The 25,221-nt window shown below is 42.6% G+C and overlaps 1 protein-coding gene across 9 annotated transcripts in view; it reads left to right on the top strand.

Moving 5' to 3' along the window:
* Positions 1–8,174, top strand: part of LOC125453854 (abl interactor 2) — a 153,872-nt gene extending 145,698 nt beyond the window's left edge. For all 9 annotated transcript variants that reach the window (XM_048533893.2, XM_048533891.2, XM_048533894.2 and 6 more), the window contains one exon: positions 1,640–8,174. In XM_048533893.2, coding sequence (XP_048389850.1) covers positions 1,640–1,815 — 176 coding nt within the window. In that variant the 3' untranslated portion in view covers positions 1,816–8,174. The remainder of the gene's footprint in view (positions 1–1,639) is intronic.
* The last annotated feature ends 17,047 nt before the right edge of the window (positions 8,175–25,221 follow it).

Here is a 25,221-nt window from a genome sequence, read left to right as displayed (position 1 = left end):
CAGTGGTAACCACTGAGTCTTAACGTTCAAGTTTATACACCTCTTCAATTGTTTGTGAAATGATTTAAGTTGTCCATTAAATCTAATTTCCATCCTATCTAAGCTAATGATCACACCTTGGGTCACTGGTTTTGATTCACCTATTTCTTCTTCTTGTGTTTGATGGTGTTCCTCTAACATGCTTGTTCATTGTGGGTTTAGTAAAAACTGGATGTGGTCAGTGGTCAATGTAAAACCATTTTCATACCAACAGCTTATTTACTTGTATCTAATAATCACTATTTGCTCCTTTCCGACTGAATAGGATCCTTTTCTCTGATGCAGGCTGATGGAAACTAATCCTTTAATACCAGAGTATAAATCGTCCCAGAACATCTCCTTTTTGATCCTAAATCAGCATATCCCTTGTTTTGAAAAGCCTTTTTGGTTTTTAAACAGGGCTTTTATATTTGTGTGCTAACCTATTCTTCTACTCTTTCTTTAACTATCTCACACGCTGATTTTGAATCTCTCTGCTTTCAGTATTCAGGTTGATTCTCTATTATGAATATTACCTTTTATTTAATCTTAGTCTTTCATCATCCAGGGAGCTTCAAGTTTGAATACACTTTCTTTCCGTACCAGAATCAACTTTGAAGGCCTTCTGTTTTTAACTACTGTTTTCCTTTTTTGATTTCAATCAATACTTTTTACAGATTGCTTTTCTATACACTGGTTGAGCAACTGAACCTTTTGATTTTCTGTTATCCTTTTCCACAGATACTATAAACCTGCTAGTATGATCATTGCTCACCAAATGTTTCCACACTGAAAAATGATCCACATTCCCACAGCTAGAATCAGTGCTGCATCCTTATTTTGTAGGAACGCTGTTCAAGAAATTTTCATCGTGCACATTTCAGGAATTCCTTGCCCTGCTTTTCCCCTTTACAATGTTACTATCCTGATCTATATTACAATAATTCAAGCTCCACAAATTTCCCTAATTTACCAGAACAGAAAGGACAAAAGACTTTACTAACTGCAGGAACGGAAGTGGCTAGGATTTCTTTCCTGAGATGGCAATGAAGAAGTTTCAGAGGTGTTCAAATCACAGATTTTGGCAGGGTACCTAAAGTAAAACTGTTTACGACTTGGAATAGTACAGTCGGGGAGACAGTGGAAGACGGCTAATGTCACTACATGAGTATTCCAGAGGTCCAAACACGTGGGGGCATTAATTCAAATCCCACCACAGCAACTGGTGGAATTTCAATTCAGTTAATAAATCTGCAATATAAAGTGAATTTCAGTCATGATGACCTTGACATATTATTGATATTTGCCAAAATTGATCTGGTTCACGTACATCTGTTAGGTAAGGAAATCTACTGTCCTTTCCCTGTCTGGTCTACATCTGACCCAGACTCAGCAATGCAGTCGAACCTTAACTGCCCTCTGAAGTAGCCTAGAAAGCCACTCATCAAGGGCACTTTGGTATGGACAATGCATTCTGGCCTTGTTCGTGACACTAAACCCACTGAATTTCTACAGTAGTTATTTAGACCAAACACCAAAAGGTTACTTAACAGATCCATTTTTCTTGGTTATGGCCTGAGCCATTGTGCCAATATTAATTCTTCCTGTTCTGTATTCACAGTGGTTGCTATCTATGACTACTCAAAAGATAAAGAAGATGAATTGTCTTTCCAAGAAGGTGCCATTATTTATGTATTGAAGAAGAACGATGATGGCTGGTATGAAGGAGTGATGAACGGAGTGACCGGTTTGTTTCCTGGCAACTACGTGGAATCCATTATGCATTATGCAGAGTGACATGCTAAAGGCAGCCCCCCGGCAGCTGCCCCCCTTCCTGCTGGTGCACTGTCGCACTCTGTGGCTTCCTGTCACGCTGGAAAAGGAACAAGCTGATATGAAGGATTTGAGTAAACGACACACACAAATAATGACCTTGTTATTCAACCAGGATAGAGTGAAGTGGCATTGTCTCTCAGGAGTTTGTTATTCCTGCTGCCGGTGTAGGCTCCAGTGACTGTTGAACTCCATTGCAAAATGAGCTCTTTTTGTGTCTGTCTCGTGCGTGCGTGCAAGCGTGCACACACTCAACTCTCTCTGACTCCCTCTTCTGTGTATTTCTAACATGTACTGTCATGCATACATCCCTGTCTTTGCCTCTCTCGCACACTACACGCTGGCACTCTGCCCTTCTCACACTCACTGCTTTTCTGAACTCTCACACATAAACCTCTCTGTTTCACACGTGCACGCACGCAGTTTTTCTCTCTGTCTCCTATGCACAAAATCATGTAATGCAGTCATTCCTGGTGTTAAGGGTTGACCGATACAACCATTACTACAGGGCAAGTCCCTTGCCACATAATGGTCCAAACAAAATGCTTCTGTGATTATGCTTCCATATTCTGAATTAAGCTGTCCAACCCTCTAAATGCAATCTGCAAGGAAATTCTCAAAGCAGACATTCTTCAAAAGCTCAAGGTAGTCAGCTGGAGAGTGTTTACTGGAAGCAATATTTTTAGAGTGCTGTGTTGCACAGACCTGTACAGGGTATTCTGAAGCACAGTTCATGCCTGTATCCTTGGGTTGGTTGGCAGTCTGGCTACCAGCATTTCATTAAATTTTGGCAAGTGTGTTTGGTTCTCATCTGTAACTGAGAGAAACCACTGTAAGTACAATTCCAGATTCAACTGTTCCAAACTTGGGTCATGCCTGGAGAGAACAATTTATTCTCGATAACATTTTGGTACAATACACTGTGGATACAGTCATTTCACTGTATTTCATTCGAGTAGTGTATTAGTGGGTACCGCTATGTCAGTGTATAACAGATACAGTACTGGTGGATACACATGTGTCACTGAATGACACTGGGATGCTGTATTTGGCAGATATGTGTTTGTCGCTGTATATCACTAGGGTACATTACTGGAGGGTACAGATCTGTCACTGTACAATACTGATCTGAGAACTGGTGGATACAGTTCTATCACTGAATCACATCAGAGTGTGTTTTCGTGGGGAACAGGTCTGTTAAGCAAAACAGTGGGGTGCATTACTGCTGTGGACAGGTCCATCAACCAACATACTGGAGTGCAATTCTATGGGTAAGGTCTGTCAACTATAACACTGGGGTACAATACTAGTGGGTATAGAGATAGGAGAAAGTTCATGGAAATGAATATTATATGAGAAGTATACTATATTCTATTATGTATCTGATTGTGTATTTTGCACAGTGTTCTTGGTTGAATATGTTAAATAATATTGATAGCACTCCCAGCTGTTACTGCTGTTTTAGAGTCCAGGATTGCTTTCATATTTATTCTAATTCATTGACCAGTATTTCTGAGCCAAGTTAATACGATGTACAAGTAGAATTAGTGTTACCTTTTTTCATGAATGCTCAAGGTTTTAAATTATCCTGATATAATTTTGACATTTCCCAGTGTGTATCACTGGGGCAGGAACCAAAATAAGAATGAGTTTGTAGCCAAGCTGCTAGGGCTTAAAAGGCTTCATTTCTGCAAAAATACAGGTATGTTTTGGTCACTAGATTGAACATTTCACCTCTTTATGGTAGAAAAAAAGTAGAAATAGGAGCAGCAGTAGGCCATATGATTTCTTGGTTCCGCTCTGCCATTAAGTTTACTAGGCTGATGGGATCCTGAGCATTATAAATAGAAGTGTAGAATACAAAAGCAGGGAACATGTGAAGAAGCTCTATAGAACCCTGATTTGGCCTAAGCTGGTGTGTTGTGTCCAGCACTGGCAAAGCACTCTGGACAGGGTGCAGAGAGATTTGTGAGAATATTCTGAACTGAGGGTCTTTGATTGCAAGGGTAGTTTGAAGAAGCTGAGATTGTTCTTCTTGAAGGGGCTGGGGGAGGTTGGAGATGTGGTGGAAGTCTTCAGGAAGAGGAGTCTAGATCATGAAATTAGAGAAATGTTTCCCATTGGTAGGGAGACTAAGTGAATGGCAAAGAAAGTCAGTTATATGATTGGTTATGTGTCATAACTATTCTATTATTACAAATTGTTCATCTTACAACAACACTACTAAAAAGCGTAGGGGAAATGTATCTCAGGGTTTTGAAGTGATATTGTTGACCCTCAGCGATTAATTTCACCTTAAGGCAAACAAACCTAAGGCTAGTATTGGATAGATGAAAAAGCAGGTCAGTTCATTGGGAGTAAAATACCCTGGCTGAAATTTGCCAGCTTCTGTCTTACTCTATGCAGCTCTAAGTAGTTTTCAGCGCAGTCAGGAATAGGTAGCTACAGTCAGCCTAGGGTTGCTATTCCTGTTCAACTCCTGATTGACCCTGTTAGAATGTGTCTGTATTGGCAAAGTAGAAGAGGATGGAGGTTCAGGAATTGAAATTGAATAAATGGACGTTTGGCTGTTTTGCAAACTGAATGCTTGTCGAGATCTATGAAACAGCCATTACTGAAGTATGTTTCATCATTACAGATTATAGCAACTAATTGGGAAATGGAATCAGATCTTGTACCTGAATTCCTGATTCTAAGTGGTTATTTCCTGCATTCAGAGGGAGAAAACTGCTGAGAATCACACAACAACTTGTGCTGTTGGGGAGATCATCCGGAAGTTAGTTGGAGTTATTTGGTCACTGCTCCATTATGATATGTAGCAGTACCATTTCTTGCAGAATGCCAACACGATTTTCCTGGAATCTTAGATTAGTGTCCAGGACCACATCTGATCAGTTCAGAGAAAAGTTACAGGTATGTTGAACATGTTAACCTTCGCGTGACATGAGTAACCAAGATTTTGCTCATCTTTTGAGGTGAAAATACTAAAAAGCCTCACTTATAAGTGGGTAGAGTTGATATTCTGGCAAAAAGAACTAATGGGCTCAAAGTTGTTCTTCATCAGAACTGAGCTTGTAATCTGATTTTTGACTTCCATAATTGCTCTAAATTTTTAAGTAGCAATTTTCAATTTCCAGATTTCATAATCAATACCTTTGGTGAGAATGGGTGCAAAAGGCACTGGCAATATGTGTGCATTTATGTCTGTCTATTGCACACCATAATAAATATTAAATGGGCAGAGTTAATTATGGATAGTCAGTGTGCATATTTGAGTAATAATATTTGTACCTTAGCCTCATTTTTCAGGATATTGGAAATCTTAAAAGATATGAAACAACTGCCTGAGGGTGTAACTCCACTAAAACTCCCAATACTTTATAAAGTGAACATGGCTGCCTGGCCTTGTAGTACTGGTCCCTTCTGTTGTATCGGTCTACCCTTTGGTTTCTTGTGTATCATGCAGTACTAATGTATAGATATCCTCACTGGTTTTATGCATCATTTTGTAAGATTTTATTTCTTCCTTTGGGTTGGCTAAGACGCTGTGTAAAGAATATTGACTAGAGCCTGATGTACAAGAATCTGTGTCTGTAATGTTTGAATAGACTGCATGCTGTAATCCCTGTCCTGAAGCTTGCTTTTATTTCTCACATTGTCCCCCTTTTAAGACTAAACTTTGTTATTTCCTTTTGCAGGTGGACAAGAGATGTTTTGTTCTGTATGCCCCATTCTGGCACAGGAGTGTAGGGTTTTTAGCTGTGTGATGGAGCAGCAACTTGGGACACTGCCAAATGCCCCCATCATCGTGCTGCCAAATGCCCCTTCATTGAAGTGAGCACACATTCCAAGGCAATAAATCTAGAAGAAACTTGCACAGTGGCACTGATTTCTTCGTCAAGTGAGCATTTTGTCTCCCTCCCATTTTTCTTGGATTTCTGATTCTCCCTTGTTGGACTATACCTGTCTGTCCAACCCCCTTTCTCCAGTGCGTGACTTCAATGCTTTGTTTGAAAAGGGGTCAGAAGATCTTTTGTGTGCCAGCCTTCTCCTTGATCCGGTACTGCTTTCAGCACCCTCCCTTCACTGCTCCAAGAGTTTTATTCATTATTTACTCCCTGTGGGGGTAGTAATGGGGTTCGCATTCATGGCTAAAATGCTAAGATTCCCAAAGTGTGTCAGTAACAGTGGTCACATGCCAGATTGAATTGTACCCCATTGATTTTGACCTGGGTTGATTTGACCTCAGTGTAATGCTTCCTGGTCTAAGAAGGGTTTTCATTGGGTTCATACAGTCAGAGTTCACTTGACTCAGATGACAAGTGCATCAGTCAGTAAAGTACAAGAGGCATTTGAACCAGAAGACACCGAGTTTCTGTTGCGTGATAGAGGTCTCTGGACTCTTGGGCTAAGGAGGGGGAGTTCTTAATAGTTGCTGATTGCTATCCTGTCACTCCTACCAGACATTTGCGCAGGTTAGTTAAGGTGATGGTTACGTGTGCCTATTCTGCACCCTCAACTCACACACAATGGGTCAGTTGGGGTTAAGCTGAATTTCTCAAGGTTTCTGTCCCTTTCATCCCTCACCAGAATCATACAGGAGAGGGAAAATTTAAGGATCCAGGAATGATCTTTCTGGGAAACTGTAACAATTAGTTTCATTTCCCAACTGGGCATGTTTGTCCCTGTGATTCAGATTTCTCGCGTTTAGCACAACCCACCTAATCAGAAAACACTGTAGTAAGTAGTAAAGGGTAATTGGTGAAATTTGGAGATCAGTGAGATCGAGCACCACTGGAAAGCCGAAACCTGAAATAGCAGATCCCTTAAAATGTCACAGGTACTGGGAACAGCGAATATGTTAGAACTTAGAGGTTTTCAGTTTTACTGAGGTTCTACTGTACTGGTCTGCAGAGCATTTGGAAACTATCCATTCTCTTTGTAAAAAAAAAAGAGAAAAATCATGACATCCTAAGTTGTTGGGGACATATTGCTATCCATTTCATAACCATCTGCCAATGGCTCAGCCAGTTGCTAGGAGATGTCTTTTCCCTCCAAAGGGGGGATTTTAAGATTTGGGGCAAGTTTTTTACACGGAAGATGGTTCATGTGTGGAATGACCTTCCTGAAAAAGTGTGGATGTGGGTACTACTACGTTTAAGACATTTGGATAAGTACATCAATAGGAAAGGTTTGGATGGATATGGGCTAGGAGCAGGTAGGAGGGATTAGTCTAGTTTGGGGTTATATTCGGCATGGACCGGTTGGAGCGAAGGGACTTTATCCACACACATAAAGTGTGTGTGTTGTGTAAATAAACAGGCTGAAATGCCATTTGCTGCAACCATGCAGCAATTCATGGTTGAATAGACCCCTGATGCACAGATGAGAGACAGCCTCCAGTAGACGCCACACATCTGTTCAAGTCAATCTAACACAGCCCCTATGTCCTTCTACACATTTCCATGCAGGTCTAACAGTCAACACTGGATAGTACACTGGAGTGAGCACAACACCTTCCTTGAAGCTATAATTCGTTTTTGACTTGAGACAACAAAAAAGGAAGCAGAAAACCTCAGGCTTGTTGGGAAATTCAGTTTTCTTGTGATTGGAGAAATTAAAGAATTAACACTTTTTAAAAGCAGCATCGTAGACAAACTGTTAGAGTAATAGCTATAGCTAGTAAAAAAAATTGTTTTCTGTGACAACTAGGATGATCAAAAGAACTGTGAACCTAGCCATTTTTACAATTAAATTTAAATGAGGTATCAAGGACTCTGGTTTTTCATGAAAAATATAACAACATCATCTGCTTTGAACAGGAAAACTACTTAGTGATTTTTTTGTGCGGAAGGGTAGTAGGAATTTTGCATAAGGAAGACCCCAACCAAATACATCCTCTGTAAGGAGGCTGAGAAGGTATGCTATGATCCATTGCTCATTAATGCAGCCAGTTCAGCTGAAAATAAGCTTTGACTGGGTGTGTTGGAAGTTCATGGTATGAAGGGTCAGGAGGTCAGTCAACCAAGGGTCCATGCTTGTTGTAGGGAAGACACTGGTTGATTTAATTGCTGGCACCAAACTTAGATCTTCTTCTTTCTCCTTCTAATGGGTGGGGACATGGCTGTATATTTTCTGTGCCTGCAAGAATAAAGTTTTGTGAATTAACTGTATCCTGTGTATAAGAAATGAATAAGTTTAAAGGCTTTGAGTCTTAAATAATAAAAAGATGTGACTGGAATGTTTAAAGCATGTTTATAGTGACCTGCACAAATATTGAACTTTATTTACATAAAATGTTGCATGACTGGGTTTTAATTGAACACATGAGCAAGAAGTGGTGGTACAATTGTTTGTGTGCTTTAATATCCTAGCTCTGGCGCTCACTTGTTTTATGTAAAGAGTTAAATTTGCTTAGACGGATTTCACTTTAATGCATTTCCTAAGAACTGACTCCACATTCAAGCTCCTACCCTCATCTTTATGGAGAAGGAAAACACCCTTCTCTAAGAAATTGACGTTCATTTATTAGATGCCTTCAGATTATTATGTAACATTCGCATCACACAAATGCCACGTAATGACCATCTCCAATAACAGACAATCTAACCAGCATTCCTTGACGTTCAGTAGTGTTACCGTGACTGAGTCCCCGACTATCAACATCCTGGAAGTTACTAGTAGATTCCCTACAGTGTGGAAACAGGCCCTTCGACCCAGCAAGTCCACACCGCCCCTTGAAGCATCCCACCCAAACCAATCCCCCTATAACCCACACACCCCTGAACACCATGGGCAATTCAGCATGGCCAGTCCACCTAGCCTGCACATCTTTGGACTGTGGGAGGAAACCCACGCAGACACGGGGAGAATGTGCACACTCTGCACAGTCAGTTACCCGAGGCTGGAATCGAACCCGGGTCCCTGGTGCTGTGAGGCTGCAGTGCTAACCATTGAGCCACCGTGCCGCCCCTATTGACCAGAAACTTTGTGAAAATACAGTGGCTACACAGCAGGTCAGAGGCTTAGGAATACTGTGATGAGTAACCTAATGTCTCCTGACTTGCCAAAGCCTGTCCACCATATACAAGGCGCTGGTCAGGTGTGTAATGGAATACTCCCTGCTTGCCTGGATGAGTGCAACTCAAGAAGCCTGACACCATCTAAGACAATGCAGTCCACTTAATTGACACCACATCCACAAGCATCCATTCCCTCTCCCACTGATGCTCAGTAGCAGCGCTGTATTATCTACAAGATGCTCTGCAGAAACTCAACAAAGCTGCTCAGCACCTTACAAACTCTCACGTTCTATATAGAAGAACAAGGGTAGCAGATACATGGGAACTCTACCACCTGCAAGTTCTCCACCAAGCCACTCACTATCCTGACTTGGAAATATATCACTGTTCCTTCACAGCTGGGTCAAAATTCTGGAATTTCTTCCCTACAGAACATTGTGGGTCAACCCACAGCCTGTGGACTGCAGCAATTCAAGAACGCAACTCACCACCACTTTCTCAAGGGCAACTAGAAACAGGAAAATGCTGGCCAGCCAGTGGCAACCACATCCCACAAGCAAATAAAATTAAGAGTCAACCACATAGCGTGGAGTTGATGAGGGAGAATGACCAATCTCTCCCGAAATATATTAGCTATTCATACTAGTATGACATTTCCAGATCTTCTGCCCGCATATTAGCAGGTTTACTAAAGCAAATATTGCTGGAGGTCCAAGATAAAAGCAAGTGCTGGGAAAAGTCAGCAGATGTGGAAACAGCAATCTTTCATCAGAAGGCAAATTTATGACTAAAGGACTTTTAATGGAATTCTTTACATTCAGTTTGCTCGTTCAGTTTCATAATCATAAGGTGATAGTACCTGGGTATTGCACTTGGTGTCTTTTAGATCAGTGGAATTTAGGAATCATTTGAGAAACTGTTAATCACTGGTAGCAAACAGCTAGATTCTGACCCCATATATGCTTGTTCACTGAGACCATCAACCAATGTACCTGCTTCAGGATAACAAAGTGTGAAGCTGAATGAACACAGCAGGTCAAGCAGCATCTCAGGAGCACAAAAGCTGACGTTTCAGGCCTAGACCCTTCATCAGAGAGGGGGATGGGGAGAGGGTTCTGGAATAAATAGGGAGAGGGGGGAGGCGAACCGAAGATGGAGAGAAAAGAGGATAGGTAGGGAGGGGATAGGTCAGTCCAGGGAAGACGGGCAGGTCAAGGAGGTAGGATGAGGTTAGGAGGTAGGAAATGGAGGTGCGGCTTGAGGTGGGAGGAAGGGGTGGGTGAGAGGAAGAACAGGTTAGGGAGATGGGGACAGGCGGAGACAGGCTGGGCTGGTTTTGGGATGCAGTGGGGGAAGGGGAGATTATGGCACTGCAGAAGGCCTCCCATTCCTCAGACGACATGTCCATCATGGGCCTTCTACAGTGCCACAATGATGCCACCTGAAGTTTGCAGGAACAGCAACTCATATTCCGCTTGGGAACCCGGCAGCCCAATGGTATCAATGTGGACTTCACAAGCTTCAAAATCTCCCCTTCCCCACCGCATCCCAAAACCAGCCCAGTTCGTCCCCTCCCCCCACTGCATCCCAAAACCAGTCCAGCCTGTCCCCATCTCCCTAACCTGTTCTTCCTCTCACCCACTCCTTCCTCCCACTTCAAGCCGCACCTCCATTTCCTACCTACTAACCTCATCCCACCTCCTTGACCTGTCTGTCTTCCCTGGACTGACGTATCCCCTCCCTACTTCCCCACCTATACTTTCCACCTATCTTCTTTTCTCTCCATCTTCGGTTCGCCTCCCCCCTCTCCCTATTTATTCCAGAACCCTCTCCCCATTCCCCTCTCTGATGAAGGGTCTAGGCCCAAAACGTCAGCTTTTGCGCTCCTGAGATGCTGGGCCTGCTGGGGGTGGCCATGGGCCCCAGCTATGCCTGCCTCTTTGTAGGTTACGTGGAACAGTCCTCTTCCACACCTACACAGGCCCCAAACCCCACCTCTTTCTCCGTTACATTAATGACTGTATCGGCGCCGCCTCTTGCTCCCCAGAGGAGCTCGAACAGTTCATCCACTTCACCAACACCTTCCACCCCAACCTTCAGTTCACCTGGGCCATCTCCAGCACATCCCTCACCTTCCTGGACCTCTCAGTCTCCATCTCAGGCAACCAGCTTGTAACTGATGTACATTTCAAGCTCACCGACTCCCACAGCTACCTAGAATACACCTCCTCCCACCCACCCTCCTGCAAAAATTCCATCCCCTATTCCCAATTCCTCCGCCTCCCCCGCATCTGCTCCCACGATGAGGCATTCCACTCCCGCACATCCCAGATGTCCAAGTTCTTCAAGGACCGCAACTTTCCCCCCACAGTGGTTGAGAACACCCTTGACCGCGTCTCCCGCATTTCCCACAACACATCCCTCACCCCCGCCCCCGCCACAACTGCCCAAAGAGGATCCCCCTCGTTCTCACACACCACCCCACCAACCTCCAGATACAACGCATCATCCTCCGACACTTCCGCCATCTACAATCCGACCCCATCACCCAAGACATTTTTCCATCCCCACCCTTGTCTGCTTTCCGGAGAGACCACTCTCTCCTTGACTCCCTTGTTCGCTCCACACTGCTCTCCAACCCCACCACACCCAGCACCCTCCCCTGCAACCGCAGGAAATGCTACACTTGCCCCCACACCTCCTCCCTCACCCCTATCCCAGGCCCCAAGATGACTCCATATTAAGCAGAGGTTCACCTGCACATCTGTCAATGTGGTATACTGCATCCACTGTACCCGGTGTGGCTTCCTCTACATTGGGGAAACCAAGCGGAGGCTTGGGGACCGCTTTGCAGAACACCTCCGCTCGGTTCGCAATACACAACTGCACCTCCCAGTCACGAACCATTTCCACTCCCCCTCCCATTCTTTAGATGACATGTCCATCACGGGCCTCCTGCAGTGCCACAATGATGCCACAGTAGGTTGCAGGAACAGCAACTCATATTCCGCTTGGGAACCCTGCAGCCCAATGGCATCAATGTGGACTTCACCAGCTTCAAAATCTCCCCTTTCCCCCCACCGCATCCCAAAACCAGCCCAGTTCGTCCCCTCCCCCCACTGCACCACACAACCAGCCCAGCTCTTCCCCTCCACCCACTGCATCCCAAAGCCAGTCCAACCTGTCTCTGCCTCCCTGACCTATTCTTCCTCTCACCCATCCCTTCCTCCCACCCCAAGCCGCACCTCCATCTCCTACCTACTAACCTCATCCCACCTCCTTGACCTGTCCGTCTTCCCTGGACTGACCTATCCCCTCCCTACCTCCCCACCTATATTCTCCGCTCCACCTATCTTCTTTTCTCTCCATCTTCAGTCCGCCTCCCCCTCTCTCCCTATTTATTCCAGAACCCTCACCCCAGCCCCCTCTCTGATGAAGGGTCTAGGCCCGAAACGTCAGCTTTTGTGATCCTGAGATGCTGCTTGGCCTGCTGTGTTCATCCAGCCTCACATTTTATTATCTTGGATTCTCCAGCATCTGCAGTTCCCATTATCACCCACCCATTCAATATTTCTCCCAAACTGTGGGAATTGGAGAGGTCTATTCAATTCCTCCAGCCTGTTTTACCAGAGGAGAGTTCATGGCTGTAATCTCATCCCAACCTTTGCCCTGCTCCTTTCACATATTTGGTTAACAAGAAATGGATTGATCACAGATTAAAATTATCAAGTGAACCAACAATAGCCATTTGTGGGAGATAGCTCCCAACCTAGTCATTGTGTGGTATTGTTTCCTAGCTCCTGACAAATCTGCCTTTAATGTTTTAGCTATATTTCCTAGTCAAGGATTTCTCAACCAGCAAAATGAGTTTCTTTTAATCTATCCTATACTTTCACCTCAATATCTTGAAATCTTTGATCAAATCAGCCTATAATCTTATAGATTTGAGCGAATGCAGCCCTAGTTTGTGTAATATCTCCTTGTTTTTCTAACCCTTGGAGTTAAAAAACAAACAGAGCTATTCATTTTACCGCAAATTTCTAACTCTTGGTCACTAGACTATATTACAGCATTTAATGTTATTTTCAAATTTCCTTCATGTGTGGAGACTTATTGTCCCTATCAGCCTATCATAAAATGTATTTTAACCCTCAGCTCGTCTGAGTGAAAAACCTTCCCAATTTCTGTCTAATCTCTCTGCTAATTACCTTATGTCTCTCTCTGCTCAGGAAAATTATTAAGGCCCTGACTTCCAAAATTGTTCCTGCTCTGTTATCCTTGTGGTCTTTATTTATTTGTAAAGTATGTTTGGGTTTTCTGTAAATTAACTTGCCAATATTATGACATGATGTGTTTGCTTTACTAATTTCTTCTTTTTAAATTAATCCCAGCACTCCCTATACTTCTCCAGTACCTGTCTATCAGCCCCCAACATGTCTTCTGCTGCTCAGTCTAACAAAGTGAATGATCTTCCTGTCATTCTTCTGTCTACTACTTTAGTCCCTCTTCAAAAAATTCATTAGGTATTCGTCAGATTCATTAGGTATGAGCTACCTTCCAAAAATCCATGTTGACTGCCTAATCAGCAGAAAGTGTAAGATTTTCCATCACTCCATTAATTTTGATTATTGATAATTTCCCAATGACAGATGTTGGAATAGCTATCGATGGTAGGATTTACCTCTCTTCTGGTAGCTCACAAAAGCCTCCTGGGGACTTTGTTCTTCAGTATCTCGTTCCAAGTATTATTAGCTAACTTGCAGGTACACCCATCCTGAGACATCTTGGCTCCCATCTCCTTCTGGGGTACATGGCAAGATAGCAGGAATAGGCTATTCAACTTGTTGTTCAGCTTTTTTGTTGGAGCACGGCTGACTTGTTTACCTCTATTCATTAGCAATGGTTCTGCATCATTTAAGCAAAGCAAAACCCCAAATTTCAAACTTTTCAATTGACCTTCTAACCTCAATAACATCTTTGTGATGAGTTCCAGAATTCCAGTATTATTTGTGTAATAGAAAGCTTATAAATATCTCAATCTCAGTCTAGATATAATCTTAAGGTTCTGCATCCTTGTTCTGGATTCAAGAGGGAATTGTTCCCCTCTCCCCTTTACCTTTGATCTTGGTGAGCACCTCAACTGGATCATCCTATAATTGCTTATATTCAAGGGAATACAAAGTATTGCAGTCAATGCAACCTGTCCTCATGTGAAAACCCTTATGGAACAGCTACACTATCAAATGAATCTGTCCCGCACTATCTTCAAGACAAGTGTATCCCTCCCAAAGTATGCTGCCCAGAACTACAAGCAGTCCATAAAATGGTACAAAACCAGGTTTATATGACATTGCTTCAACTGTTTTAATATTAAGCCCTTGTAATAAAAGCCAACATTCTATTAGCCTTGTTACAGAGATAGTAGGAACTGCCGATGCTGGAGAATCTGAGATAATACAGTGTGAAGCTGGATGAACACAGCAGACCAAGCAGCATCAGAGTTCTGGACCTTTAAATGTTTTTATTAATGTTTCCTCAATCTTATGTTCAATGTTGGTGAATTTGCACTTCCTTGCACAACTTTATCCATCACAGTTTCACCCATTCCCTAATGTCCCTTTGCAACACTGTGCTCCTACCCACTCATGCTGTAACTTGGTATCATCTGCAAATTTCTGTAAAAGGTATATAAGGTTGAATTGCAGCCTCAGTCCTTACTGGGTTTCCAGGGCATGAAGAAGTTCTAAGGGAGTAAACTCCAACAGAAAATCCAGAGTGGTGTTCCACAGGGTACTTTTCATTTATTGGGCTGCTTTGTGCCAAATCCTTCAACATTGTTGGTACCAAAGAGAACCGATTTCATTTTTATTCTCTTCGAAGGATACCAGCAAGGTGAGAGGAAAGTCCTAATCCTTGGACAACTCGGGTATCCACAATATTTGCCAGGGCTTCCGGCGTCCGTTAGGGGCACATGAGCATCGTAATTTTTCACTGGCGCAACGCAAGGGAAAAACGGCCAGGAATTATGAATAACTCCACTGGCGAAGAGTATGACAGCTGTGTTGACTGATCCATGCCGTGAGAAACAGAAGGTGACGAGACCGGATGGTGGAAAAGAGCCTGGTGAAAAGACAGCAAAAAAGAAACGTTTAGCCAACTTCGGGCAAACGCTATTCGTATCTACTAGAGGTGAAAGGGATTTCCATTCATGAGGCAGCGTCAGCAAAAGATTTTCAACTGATGAATGATAGACAGCACCCCCCACCCCCCCGAGACAAAGATGGATACCACCATTCTTTCATTTAAGGCATATATAAATAAACAGTGAAAAGATGAGGCCCCAGTACTGAGCCATGAAATAAATCCTACCTTTCTGGACATATTTTCATTCCCTGGTTTTTATTTCGTATCCAATTCGCTACGTTCTAGCCGCAGCCTTTCCTTCCTTTTGGTGTACAGCTGTTCCTCACCGAAATACCATTATGTTCGCCCTGTGCAGGAGTATGACCTTCTGATCACCAACATATAAAGTTCCCAGCAGAGCGCACGGGCCACCCATGAGCAGAAACCCTGGTTATTATTCTGCCCCTCACTTGCCTAACACGTTGCCAAATGCATTCTTCCTACAGCCTTAATGAGATCAAATAAAGTCGTCCATTCTAGGGATCGAACCACCTCAAAATAAACCAAAACACTGCGGACGCTGGAAACCTGAAATGAAAACAAAAGAAGCTGCTGGGGAAATTCAGCAGGTCTGAGAGCCTCTGTAGAGAGAGAGAGAAACAGAGTTAACATTTATATGAGATAACAAGGTGTCGAGGTGGATGAACACAGCAGACCAAGCAGCATCAGAAGAGAAGGAACGCTGACGTTTCGGGTCTGAATTCTTCTTCAGAAAAACATTTAAATGATTTAGGGATATATGCACAATTCTGTACGGCCGCCCATTCGACCTATAGCGTCCGAGACCAAGGCAATCTGGAACTCCAAACCTTTCGAGCCCTCATATTTTTGCATGGTGGACTTGATTCGACGTGTTGGACAAATCCTTAGTAATGAACCCAAGATCTGCCATGCCTGTGTGAAATTTAGTTCGCCTTCTGGATACGTACAAGTGACATCCCCAAAACTCGATAGTCGCCGGTGCCTCATCCAAATACTAAAAATCTGGGATTGTCCATCGACCATTTAACGTGGGGAGCATCGCACCCTACAAATGCAGTTGTATTCTTGCTTTTTTACCTGCACGACATGGTGCATGATTTGGTTCAGCCAATTTGTGCCACCTGTCGTTCAACTGTCCTAAATGTGTTTTTTCCACATGTCACTCTGGGTGGGGTATTATCGCACATTCGTGCAGTTGTCTGGAAAATGCTGCGCGGGAGGCCACTGGAGGGAGTACTCGACTGCAAGATTGGGAGGTAATGCTTGCAAATCGCAGGGGACTGGACTGGTTTCCCAATGGATGTCTATTAGTTAAATATGTCTTCAGCAAATAGTAATAAGATGGTATACAGCTTACGAAAACTGCTAATGCAAGTGAATATGGCAATAGAATTTTTACTTGGAGGAGGAAAATATGGAAGTAATCAGACTTTAGGACTGCAGTCAAAAGAAAGATTTACATTTCTATAGCGCCTTTCACGAAGGCAGGAACTTTCGGAGTTTTTTCACATTCGCTGAAGTTCCTTTGAAGTAGAATTTCTGCTGTAATAGGGGGAAATGCGGCAGCCATTTCGTGCACAGCAAACACACGCCAGCAACAATTTCACAATAACGAGATCACCCAGTTTAATGAAAACCAACAGAACTGCGGATGCTGTGAATCAGGAACAAAGACAGAATTTGCTGCAAAAGCTCAGCAGGTCAGCCAGCATCTGTGAAGAAGAATTCAGAGTTAACGCTTCGGGTTCGGTGACCCTCTGAGGAAGGGTCGCCGGTCCCGAAATGACCGTACGCTTGACCATACACTAAAACCGGGTGAAACAGAAGTTGCCGGAAATGCTCAGCAGGTCTGGCGGCATCTGCGAAGAAAGCAAACCCCTTCCTCAGATTACGGGCCCAAAATTGGACATTCGAAATTGACCCACAGCGGGGGAAATCGACCTCTGTCAGGATAACAAAGTGTGGAGCTGGATGAACACAGCAGGCCAAGCAGCATCTGTCTGAAGGGTCCAGGCCCGAAACGTCAGCTTTTGTGCTCCTGGGATGCTGCTTGGCCTGCTGTGTTCATCCAGCTCCACACTTGGATTCTCCAGCATCTGCAGTTCCCATTATCACTCGACCTCTGTCAGGTTAGCCAAACTTAAATGAACAGCAGCTATCGGCTACGGAGCACAGTGGAAATCAAAGTTGAAAGTTCGGGCAATGAGTTACAACCAACCCGCGGACAGGTTGTGTAATCGAGAAGTTTCGCTCAGACTTTCTGCCACCATGACTTCCAGTCAGTGCTTGAGGATGTGCACTTCAAACCCCCGCATTGCAACAATGAAGGGTGTTTGCACAATCCATTGGATGCTTTGAGCCCAGCTAATGACCCCATTGGCCATGGCCACAGAACATACAGAAAGGTGGGGTGGGAGTTTTAAACACACATCTGGAAGCTACCCTGTCAGCGAAGACTCGCCGTAAGACCGGAGGCGGAAGACCGCATGGCAACCCCAGAAGATCCACCTTGACCTGCGAGACCTATGTTTGTGGAAGAGAGCCAAACCTACATGGGAGAGGAAGGAGATTCCAATGGTCCAGCTCAAACATGTCAATCGTTGCAGATAATATTCTTTCTCAGACAGATCGAGAGGAAGTATTGCGGGAATTTGTTAAATGATCACATGGTGTTTTTAATAATGAACGTTTGGGTTAATAAAATTGAGTTAAACTGCAAACTGAGTTCTGTATTATCTGTCCTCCTCCTCACCAACGAGAGCACCTTGGGTAAACTGTTTTTAATATTAAACTGGTTGAAGTGTTCTAATCATGGACAATAAGTCATTTGATTTTGAGGGTTAAACATTGATAAAGACACGCAGAATAACTTTATTTTGTCCTTCAAGATAGTGCCATGGGATCTTTTACATTCATTTGAGAGGGCAGATAGGGCCACGATTTATTCAAAAACTTCTACTGCAAAAGGAGATATCTCTGACACTACAGTGTCAGTGTAGATCTTCCATAGATTCAATAACTTTTGTACTCTAGTCTTGGGCTGGGACTCCGAGGTAAGGCTGCTACAGTCTAGCTCATTGTAGGGATAGGTAATAAGAAAATGCCACAAAACATTGAAAAGGAGCCATAAATGTCATTAAAAGAGATTTACCTACAGTGCAAGAAAGAGGCTAACTTGACCCCCTATCAACTCTCCAAACAGCATCCCACCCAGACCCAGCCCACTGTCCATAATCAACATTTACCATGACTAACCCATTTAGCATGTACACTGCAGGGCAATTTCCTATGGCCAATCCACCTAACCTCCATCTTTGGACTATGGGAGGAAAGCAGAGCACCCAGTAGAAACCCCACACGGATGTGGAGAGAACATGCAAACATCACAATGACAGTCACTTAAGGCTGGAATCAAACCTGGTGTAGTGAGGCAGCAGTGTTAACCACTGAGCCACCCACTACAGCGCCCACCATATCACTTCACCTTTTGAAGAGGAATACTTTGGGAAAACTGGAATGAACAGAAGAGTTGGATGAGATTGGGTGGGAAATCAATATTAAATAAGAATAACATGAACACCTGAAAGACAGATGCAGATGAAATAATTGTGAATCAAGAAATCATGGACTTGATGAAGATATGAAGAAAATTAAAATAAATCAAGCACATGAACTTAGATTTAACAATGAATTAATAATGTAGAAGTAATAGCAGAAAAACTGAATATAGGTAAATCACCAGGCTCCTCTCCCAGACTGAAAAGACAAGGAAGCTTTCCTGTGTCTAATAATGGTATGAGACAGACAAAGCACGTGTTTATGTGGGCGGCACGATGGCTCAGTAGTTAGCATTGCTGTCTCACAGCACCAGGAACCTGGCTTCGATTCCAGCCTTGGGTGACTGTTTGTGTGGAGTTTACATGTTGTCCTTGTGTCTGCATGGGTTTCCTCCCACAGTCCAAAGATATGCAGAGTAGGTGTATTAGCTATGCTAAATTGCCCACAGTGTTCAGGGATATGTAGATTAGGTAGGTTACGACATGGGAAATGCAGGGTTAGGGGAATGGGTCTGGGTGGGATGCTCTTCAGAGCAGTGGTGTGGAGTTGTTGCGCCGAACAGTCTGTTTCCACATTGTAGGGATTCTGTGAGATTATGTCTGGGGCCGGTTTGTTTTCTCAAATAAGCTTCCAATACCTACAGCTCAAGAGGCACTATCCATTATGAAGGATGGCGAATCCAGAGATTCTGTGCTTGCTAATCGGCAATGTTTCTAGATTGTTAAGCAACCTGTTTTGGCCACATAATGAACACTTCTTCCATGTCTTGCTCAACAGGCACAATGCTTTCCACTGCACTGAAAACCTTTCCATAATGAAAGAAATGGGTGTAGAAATTCTTGGTGCATCCTCAGGATCTTCCAAAATTCTTAACTGAAGAATTGCCACCTTGGTTTGATTTGGAAAACTGTCAGTGTTACTCTATTTAATAAGGGCAAAATAAGTCAACTCCAAAAGTATAGGCCTGTCAACCTATATCTGTTCAATAGAAAATTGTGCATCTAAGAGGGTATCTTAGTGTTGTGAGTACAGAATCGACTAGGAACTAGTGAATGGGTAGAATACTTAAAAGTTAAATGGAATATTGTCTCTTAAGGGGCTGAGATTCAAAAAAGTGGAAGTTATCTGATAGTTTCATGAAATTCTGGTCAGATCTCAGCTGGAGTGTTCTGAGCACCACACTTCATAATGAATAGATTGACCGTGGAAGGGATGGTCAGTGCAGATTCACCAGAAAATTGTTGGTGCTGGCAAGATTAAATGATTAGAACAGGTTGCATGGACTCTTTTCAGCACAAAAGTTTAAGGGGTGATCTAATTGAGGTGTTCAAGATGCTTAAAAGATTTGCTAAGGTAAGCAGACAGAGGGACTATTTCCTTTGGTGGGTGAACAAGGGAGGCACAACATTGAAACCTTAAGAGTCAGGCTATTCAGGGTAATGCCAGAAATTGCAAAGAGTGGTGGAAGCACAAAAATCTACAGAAAAGTAACTGAAACTGTGGACCAGTTGGAAATGTCAAAAATTATATTACTAGATTTTTGTTAGTTTATTTTGTCAAGGATTATTTTGTCAAAGTGGGTGAATAGAAATTGGGATTCAGACCAACCGTGATCAGTCATGAGGAGCTGCTCATTCTTCTCCTGTTCCCACATTTAAGAGAATGAGGAGTGAACAAGAGTGTGGTATTGGACTGGTTGGAATAGGTAAAACAAACAGGAGAGTCTGGATGGGATACTAATAGACAATGGGATGCAAACAAGATAATGGGATTAAACTGGGTGTGGTATCACCAGGTATGGTGAGTGAGCAGGAGAGTGAGTTTAGGCACATTGAGATACTAAAGACTCTGGGAGTGAACGTGGTTAAACTAGTTAATACTAAAAGAATTGCTATGTTCATGAATTAAGATGTCAGTTCCTCTGCAGTTATTATGACCAGATTTCAGCCCTGGTATTTCCAAACAGTTCTTGCTATGTTCACATTGAAATGCTGATGAGTAGCCTGGATATGACTCGCTTCTTTACTGAGTAGGAAAGGATGCATTTAATTCTTAGGGTTTAATTTAAATCCTAATCAGCTGCACTTGTATATCTGAGATCACAAGGTGTAGAGCTGGATGGATACAGCAGGTCAAGCAGCATCAGAGGAGCAGGAAAGCTGCCATTTTGGGTCTGGATGCATATCTATTTTTTTCTCCGCTGCAGCAATCTGCAAGTTTGATGATTGCACTAATTGTACTAGGGGCCCATTTAAGAGCTTGAACATAATTTCCAGTTCTTACTGTGAGATAGTGGAAGGGGGGTGGGGTTTGGCTTACAAAAAGTAGAAGGAGATGTGGAGAGGTAGCGGAGAAAATGACAAATAGAAAATGGGTAGAAAGCAAAACTCAGAGACGAGGAGAAAATGTGGTGACGGCCAGGTTGGGTTTTAAAATTTTGTAGGTTTTAGAAGAAAGGAAATGTAGGAGTTTTACATTTTTGTTAAAGGATAGTCTATGCATAATGATTATTGTTTATCGTAACTTTTAGAATGGACAGAATAATGTTTCAAAATTGGCTTCAGTTATCTATAAAAAGGTACTGTCATTTTGTTTTGATGTTGGTAGAGAGACAGAGTACAATAAACTGTTTAGAGATAGCTATTACTTTCAAAAGGTAGTTGCTGGCTGTGCTGTCAAATTAGAAACTGCACAGGCTAAATTTGTTTAGTTTATCAGTCATGTCATTGAAATGCTAATGTTTGCAAACTGGTTGGGTTTTTAGAATGGTGTCTATTGTGGTTTTGGCTGTCTCAAATAAATGACTCAACAAGCAATGAAGACTCTGTTCTTCACATTATCTTCATGAGTGGGAGACATGATTCATCTGATTGTCAGTCTACTGGGAAAGATCTTTTATCTTTGATCAACAGATGAAATATGCACTTTGGAAGTTTGGAAGAACTATGCAAGAGATGAGGGATTTCCCCTGCTTTAGTGGATTTTTTCCACACTGATAGGATCTCCTTGTAGATCCTTGCATTCTTCAGTGATAGCGCCAAAATCCTGGGGTGGGGGTGAGAGAAAGAGAGAGAAGGATTTGTGAGCCTCCATCTTTGGATTTCAGAGGTCAGTTTGTACGATGTTAAAGACAGAAGGGAACTTGCAAACAACCTGACAAAAAGTTACTGAGCTCTTTTAAAGATAGTAGGAACTGCAGATGCTGGAGATCTGAGATAACAAGTGTAGAGCTGGATGAACACAGCAGGCCAAGCAGCATCAGAGGGGTAGGAAAGCTGACATTTCAGGCCCTTCTTCAGACCCTTTTTCTGAAGATGAGTCTAGGCCCAAAACATCAGCTTTCTTGCTCCTCTGATGCTGTTTGGCCTGCTGTGTTCATCCAACTTTACATCTTGTTACCTGAGCTCTTTTAAAATTGCTTTTCACTTGGCTCAAAATTGAAGTCTAGCAGGATTAGTTTCCTCAGGAAATAGTTCAGAAAAATGGAGATGAAATGGAGTAGCAGTTCAAGTGGATATTTACATCACACATTGTCTTATCTGAGTTAAACATCACTAAGCACAGATGAGCTCTCAGTTCCCTCTGACTAATGTTTGGTAGAAAACGTTGTTGTAGATACAGGGTTTTTCAACCTTAGAGATTTTCAAATTTACAAGATCAAGATGGTAGGAGCCTTGGCTGTGTTGAACAGAACCAAAAGATCATCAGCATTCATAGCATATCCAATCACAAGAGTTACAGAGACAGAATTATCCACATGATGAGGTTATGATTCAGACGATGCCAGATATGTACAAGACCTGGTAGCGATGAAGTAACTTTGGAAATGATGAGCATTCTCAAACCTTTCACCTCTTCCAGAGTACTGTCACAGGCACATGCAGGATTTTGCCTTTTGCTTTAATCAAACGATTCAGCCCGTTTATGACAAGCCTCTGCAGCAGGTGGGACTTGAGTGCTGGCCTTCTTGCCCAGAGCTGGCTTACTATCTCTGCAAGTCAAGAGCCCTCAGGGTCTTGCCTTTAGGTGCATAGAAATACTGAAGTCAGTCACTTATGGCTTGCTTACCAAGGTTGACAATTTGTGAAATTTCTCTTGTGATGACAGAAGAGATGGGATCCTGTGAGGAATTGTCCTCATGGACGTGCTGTGGCATTTGCTGTACACATGCCCTTCTCAAGGACAGTTAAGAACGGGCAATAAATGCTGGCATACCAAGAATACTAACATTCTATTCATTAATTAACAAAAAAGTGAACCATCCTGGACAACTGTAATTTCCGTTTGCTGACTGCCCTTTTAAATACCATAATTTGGATATACATCACACCTGCTGATCAGTTTGGGGAGCTAAACACAAAAGTCAAAATTACTTGGGACAATTCTGCTGTTATCACAAACTACAGCCTGCTTAGTTTGATATTAAAACAGAAAGTGTCAGAGAAATTCAGCAGGTCTGGTAACGTCTGTGGTGACAGAAACAGTGTTAGCATTTTGAGACCTATTTGACACTTGTTTAGAAACTGCTCAGTTTGAGCCCTGGTTTTCCTTCCGCACAATTCAACTGTCTCTATACTACCTCCCCCCGTCACCACCATTACAACCAGGATATTGTCTTACTAATGGTGGGCTATCAATTTTGAAGTTGTTCAACTTTTGTGACAGTCACCTGTTGTGCAACAAGGTATTTGTGATCTGTCTTTCATGTCTAATTATCTAAACTGTATATAAATTTGACTCTGCAGCTGCTTTCTACATGGCTGCAAACATGTGGACCAAACCTTTATTGTCTCAATGTTATGGTGAAAGGATGATTTTTACTACAGGCTACAGAGCTTACAGATTTAGTTTGGTCATGAAAACTGCCCTTCTGCGTAACTATGATTAGAGAATTAGTAGAGAAATACACCATCTGAAAGAGTGGTAATTACAAATTCACTAACAGTCTTCAAAACGGAATTGGATAAATACTCAAAAGGAAAATAGTTTCAGGACTATGAGTGGTGGTGCTCATTAAACTTTATTTCAAAAAGTCAGCACAGCTGCATTGGACTCCAGTTCCCTCTGGTGCTGTATTATTCTATGAACTATTCGAAAGATTTGATATTTGGAAGAGACACTAAACTGGCCAAATGATTAGAGAGTGAAGAAAGGGCTTGAATATTTAAAAAGGTTATGCTATTCACAGAATAAACTTTAACTTCATCAAAAAGCCAGTCTTGATCCTATTATTGAATTTTCCTTTATCTCAATGCCTGGTTCTTAAGAGACGAACTTCTGGGAAATATGGGTTAATATTAATCATATCCATCTGGTTCTTGGGGAATCTCCAGCTCTCCCAGTGGCCCAACTGTTATGATTGAACCTTTGTTTCAAAAACAACAAATTATCTCAGTAGAATACAAATATTAAAAATAAACATGTTTTTGATAGACTAAAAAAATTAAAGTATCAAATTTGTGTCAGATTATCTGACCAACAATCTTGCTACTTGTTCCTCTCTGGACCGGAACAACTGCTTCTGTTTGTTTTTTCTTTGCTGTGTTAATGAACAACCAACTGCCATGCAGATAACTTTAAGCAGTTTAATGTTAAACATTACTATCATTGATCCAGCAGAAACCAGCGTCACCAGCAAATCACATGGTTCTTAACATCTTATTTCTGTAAGTTATTAAAACCATTTGGATTAAAAAGCATTGGATATTATGGCAGCACTGAATTAGTGATCTATGATGAAGTGTGTTACATGCAGCAGTAGTATCTGACCAATTTTTTAGGTTGATTTATGGACTATAACAATGACTCCTGTTGCTTGGTTCCATATTAAAACAAGGTTAGAGTGAGGTTGCAGCCTTTCTTCTGCTATTTGAGGGGAGTCCTCAATATTTGGTTGGACTTCAGTCCCATGCTGCTGACCACCTAGTGCAGAGGGGAGTATAGTACATCAGAAGGACCTTCGCATGGAAGTATTCCTGGGCTTGGTCAAGTTGACCATCTACAGGCACAAGTTGAATTGAAGCAGTCAATCTGGTTGCCTGCCTTACTCGCCCATCTTTGTGCCTGAGAGAGAGAGAGAAAAAGAGAGAGAAAAAGAGAGAGAGAGAGAGAGAGAGAGAGAGAGAATGCAGGATTTGACAGTACAGTATGTTATAGCCCTTCCGCAGCCAAATGCAAACAAAATTTGCATCTGCTTCTCACAATCTGGCATTTTCTAACATTAGATGGTAATTCCAACTTTGTTGTTGTATAATACGAAGATGGATTTTTCATTTTTTCATAGAAACCCTACAGAGTGGAAACAGGCCATTCGGCCTAGCATGTCCACACCACCTTTCTGAAGAGCATCCCACCCCGTACTCTCTCTCATATTGGGATTTACTTCGAGTCATAGAGTCATACAGCATGGAAACAGACGTTTTGGTCCAACTCGTCCATGTCAAACGTAATTCCAAACTAAACTAGTCTGACTTGTCTGTGTTTGGCTCATATCCCTCCAAACGTTACCTATTTATGTACTTCTCTAAATGTCTTTCAAATGTTGTAACTGTACCTACATCCTGCTTCCCCGGCAGATCATTCCACACACGAACCAATCTCTGTAAAAGAGTTGCCCCTCATGTCC

This window comes from Stegostoma tigrinum, chromosome 7, assembly GCF_030684315.1.
Source record: "Stegostoma tigrinum isolate sSteTig4 chromosome 7, sSteTig4.hap1, whole genome shotgun sequence".
NCBI lineage: Eukaryota > Metazoa > Chordata > Chondrichthyes > Orectolobiformes > Stegostomatidae > Stegostoma > Stegostoma tigrinum.
The sequence above is the reverse complement of the archived record's forward strand: the minus strand, read 5'-3'. Positions and strand labels throughout refer to the sequence as shown.